The following is a 5,136-nucleotide window of genomic DNA, read 5'->3' as shown; positions in this document are numbered from 1 at the left end:
ATTCCTCACTGAGACCTCCTAGTGCAGGTTCTATATATTCTTCCTTGGTAAGTGGTGCTCCAAGAGCATTTAGAGAATCCGCCAACTGATTGAACTTTGCAATGTATTCAGTTACGGTTGATCCTTGCATCTTGAAGGTTTTTAGTTGTGTCTTCAGATTCTTGATTTTCGCTTTGACTTTGGCTTCGAAGTAATCATCTAGCATATGCCAGATCTGGTATGCACGATCGTATTCAATTACTCGATTCACAAAATTTTGCTCCATTCATGCGATTAACCAGGCTACTAAGCATTGATCGCGGACCTCCCAGTCTATGTATTGCTGTGTTTCAATTTCATTACATCTGTCTGATTCTGAGCTTAATTGTGCTGGAACCTTTCTTGGATCAAGATGATTTTGGAGTTTATTAACCTTGATGCACGCTAATGCCTGTTTCTTCGACGCCTTGTAGTTGTTTTCATTGAGCTTTATTGCTGAGAATGGTGCAAAAGCATTTTGGCTGAATAAGCTCGTTGGAGCTTGTGGGATTTGCACAGGATTATCCATGGATCGATGTAAGTTCTGATACTATGTGAGGTATCAGATTTCTTGAGAAGAAAAATACGAAGCAAGTAAAAGAAGGAGAAGAAGGAGAAGAGAAAGTTAGAAAGTGTGTTGAGATTTTTCAGACTGATCATTAGATGATTACACTTGAAGTGATACTGAGTTTGTAATATATAAAGTGGTTTTAATAGAGATTTCTAGAAGAGCTAATTGGCTCTTCTTATAACAGATTCTACTGATCTGCCTCTAACAAACTTTGCTGATCTGGCAAGTCAGTTCTAACTAACTCTTTTTTGATGCACGTGCTTTTGTGTGTGTGCAATTCCTTGCTGTTATCAGCAGTTCTGTTACTGGGCTCTCTTTTTTCGTCACAGCTAACAAATAGTCCAAAAATGACGTCGAATCACTTGTTTTGGGAGAGAAAATTCCAATAAACACCACTTACTTATAAAGTTGTTTTTGGGCTATTTGAATGCAAAAACAAAAAAGCGTCATTTTATAGAGTCCAATGTGACATCTGACTGTCCACATTAGCATTTCGTTAACACTGTGCATCAAAAATTATTTCAGAAATTAACATGAGTCACATTTACAAAGTTTGAAGATTAAATACAGACAATTAAAACTTCAAAAACTAAATTAAAATTCGCGTGTAAGGGTGGCAAACAGGGAAGCCCGCCCCGCCTCGCCTAATGAGGCGGTCCTAAATTCCTATCCTGCCCCGCCTAACGGCGGTCTGGCAGGCCAAGCCTGCCAAATCCTTTCTTTTTTATAAACCATTAAATATTAAACAATATATATAATTTCACAACCATTTTAATAAATTTATAATTTCTAAAGACATAAAAAAAATTATAATTTTTAAATTCACAAACATTAAATTCTTTATAATTATAAATATCTAATAAACATAATTATTAACCAAGTTTTTTGAAACAAAATAATAAAACCAACATTGTCCAAAGCAAAATAAACAGTGTCCAAAACATATAATTAAACATCTTCAAGTTTATAATCAATTAAATAAAAACATAATCCAAAATATGACTTAAAACATCTTCAACTATCATCTTCATCCTCTTGTAGATAAATAACATTTTAGAAATTTGTAAAAAAAAAGTCCTGACAAAAAAAAGTCGGGCCTGGTGGGGAAGCCTGCCATGCCCGCTGAAGCCCGCCAAAATTCACTGATTAAGCGGTTCGGGTTAGGAGAACTTTTTAAATTTTGGCTGTTTTAAATTTTCACTCCAGTCTGTTTTTTTTTTACGGGTTATACGGATCGATCCGGCGCATTTCGGCCCCATTTACCACCTCTACTCGCGTACAAGTTCAGATGCCAAATTGAATATTATCTCTGTTCATAACATACTAAGAAATTTTTGAAGTTAATACTAAATGCACACTCAAAATTATTAGTAATATACTTTTTATTACTCTTAACATAAATGAAACAGAAGAAAAAAATGTTCTCTAGTAATTTTGTGTGTATTCTGTATTTGTAATTTGTATTCGTAATTTGAGCCTAATTTTTTTATATTTCATTTAATTTCAGTATACTTTTTATACTTTTTATACATTTTATTATGACTTTAAAGTCTAAACACTTAATTAATAATCTTTAATTAGATTTAAAAAATGAATAGACTTGTTGGAAGTTGCTTTCATGTAGGGGTGTAATCGGCTCGGTTCGGTTCAATTTTGGACCAAAAACCAATCGAACCGACCTGATCAGTTCTACAATGAGACCAACCATTCGGTTGGTTACTGTTTGAACAACCGAACCGAACCAACAGCGGTTTGATTCGGTCGATTTTTTCGATTTTTTTACACTTAATAATCAGAATTTAAAATGCCATAAAATGAAGTTTAAAACCTTCAATAAACTAGAATAACAAGAGTATATCACATCCAAATCCAATACAAATTCAACTTAATTAAACATAAAACAAAGACAACTAAAAATGTCTAGCAAAACAACAAAAATAAACATACTTTAAACCGAAACATTCACTTTAAAACAAATAAAAACCAAACAGCCACCATGCTTAATCTGAATCCACACCAGACTCATCCTCATCTTCTCCGGTTGGTGCAATTTCTACACAAATAAACATAATATAGATTATAAATTATAAACATAAACCATGAAAGGAACTACAAATTTCTTTTTTGCATACCTAATTCAAGTTTCTCAAACTCTTCAATAAGCTCCTCAAAATCAGTTGTCATTGGAGAAGCATGAAGCCAATTTTGTGTGCATATCAATGCCTCAACTGTCTTTGGAGTTAAAGAACTCCTATAGTTGTTAAGCACTCTTCCACCAGTGCTAAAAGCTGATTCTGAAGCAACAGTCGAGACCGGCATTGCTAAGACATCTCTAGCTATTTGGGATAAGATAGGATACTTGCTAGAATTTACCTTCCACCAATTCAATATGTCAAAAGTATTTTGATAACGAGACTTCTCTAAACCATCCGTCAAATACAAATCCACCTCATTCTTGTTGATGATCTCATGAAAATGCACCTCCTTGAAAAAATTACCAGCCATGTTGCCATCAGGTACTCCCACATCTGATGCACCATCCATTGTTGCTGAAGTAAAAGATCTACCCCCATTATTTGCACTCACATAGCATTCAAACATCTTGGAGAAGGTCTCTTTCACTTTTCACCCAAAAAATTAGCATCATCCTTATCATATAGCTTTTCAAAGCTAAAGTTCACAAACTTCAACTTGTATCTAGGATCAAGGACCACAGCAACAAAAATCATCATATTGATATTTTTTATGTTACCCCAGTACTTGTCATACTTAAGGTTCATCCTCTCAGCCATACTCCCAAGTAATGGATCTCGACTACCACAAGAAGCCTTGAGCACTCGCAAAATCTTACAAAACTCATGAAAATATTGAGAAGTCACAAACAAACTACCAGACACACTCTTTGTAACATCATGAAAAATTTTCAAGAATTCCATAAAGTATTTTGCATTGTCCCAATCAATATTCCTCGGAATACCACCTTGCATTAGAGCATATTCTGTATCTCTCTCCCCTAGCCTCTTGAACGCCTTTTGAAATTTTAAACCACTTTCAAGCATGGTGTATGTAGAGTTCCATCTAGTGGAAACATCGAGTTGAACAGTACACTTGTCTTGTATTCTAGCTTCCTTAATGAAATTTTTGAACCTATTCATGCGACTAGGGGAAGCACGCACATATCTAATAGCATTTCTTATCTTGCTAATAAATTCATGCATCTCTTTCAATCCATCATTAACAACAAGATTAAGAATATGTGCACAACACCTAACATGCAAATGCTCTCCTTTCAAAGGATGTAAATTCTAATCCTCCATTCTAGTTCTTAGATAAGATATTGCAGTATCATTAGAACTAGCATTATCAACAGTAATTGTTCCCAAGTCCAAGATCTAGGTCTAGAAGGTTTTCTGTTACCTTCATTGGCTTCATCCTTGCCATCCTCTTCATCAGTGTCCACAGTGCTTGGAGCTGGATTTGTAGGAGTTGCTCCCGGAGTTGTGCCCACATTAGTTGAATCAACATTTTCACCCCCAACTTTAGGCATCCGTTCATTGGGCACCTCATTGCTTGTTGGCTGCGTATATATAAACAGAACAATAAAAAATTAACATTTTTAACTCATGAACAGCACCAACAGTTTTGTTTCCAGCAACAAAGATGAAACTAAACTACTATGAAAAGGTGCAGACAATCTGTATATAAAATAAACCAATAGCTAGTATATAAATCCTTTAAAGCATGGATACAAGTACATTACACTATAAAATTTCAAATTCAACCATTGTTAGTGGACAATTTTAATTCTCTCTTCATTTTTCTCTGTGATCATTCATATATGTATATTGTGTTATAATGCAGCACTGTTGCTTATAAAGTTGCCCACACTAAAATCTTCCACTGTTGAGCAACAATAATGAATTGATGACTTAAACGCATAAGAATGCACTCAACAATAAGAAAGAATAGCAATGACATTTAATATCAATAACACAAAATAATGTTGTACATGATTTAATGGATGAGCTTAATTAATTGAAGTTAAAACAACTACTATCTTTTAATACTATTGTTTGTGCAGATGTGTATGCATTATTCAATTGTTTGAATAAAAAATGATCAAAAGCTCTAATAGTTATCTTCTTTCGCTTTTTGCTCAATCCACCAAACAAGCATCATTGGATTTAAAAACAACATGATCTAACAATGGATTGTATTCTTCCAACAAGCATTGGATAACAACTTCAACACCTTGCACCAAAACTTTTGTTTCTCAACATACAATCAGAAACTCACATAACAGTACAACTAGCTAGTTTATTTGCATCATTTAATACTCACTAACTGCCATACATTATTTTGAGATAATTCAACACAAATCTACTAAGACATAAGCAGCTGATACACAGCTCATAAACAAAACCAAAGCAGCTCATAAGCAGCTCATAAACAGAACCATAAGTAATTCATTTTTTAAAGCCAATCAACAGAATTTGAATGACCACAAACAATCAGAGACAGCTACACATATATATTCAAAAAGACAC

At 34.1% G+C, this 5,136-nt stretch overlaps 1 protein-coding gene across 1 annotated transcript; it reads right to left on the bottom strand.

The window, feature by feature from the left end:
* Positions 1-3,207: 3,207 nt before the first annotated feature.
* On the bottom strand, positions 3,208-4,136 carry LOC140178781 (zinc finger BED domain-containing protein RICESLEEPER 2-like). The gene is made up of 2 exons (XM_072216037.1): positions 4,007-4,136; positions 3,208-3,809 (listed from the first exon to the last, which is right to left on the bottom strand). Exons 1-2 carry the CDS (start codon positions 4,134-4,136, stop codon positions 3,208-3,210), a joined length of 732 nt encoding a protein of 243 aa, XP_072072138.1.
* Between the last annotated feature and the right edge of the window lie 1,000 nt (positions 4,137-5,136).

This window comes from Arachis hypogaea, chromosome 14, assembly GCF_003086295.3.
Source record: "Arachis hypogaea cultivar Tifrunner chromosome 14, arahy.Tifrunner.gnm2.J5K5, whole genome shotgun sequence".
NCBI lineage: Eukaryota > Viridiplantae > Streptophyta > Magnoliopsida > Fabales > Fabaceae > Arachis > Arachis hypogaea.
This window is presented reverse-complemented; position numbering and strand designations above follow the sequence as displayed.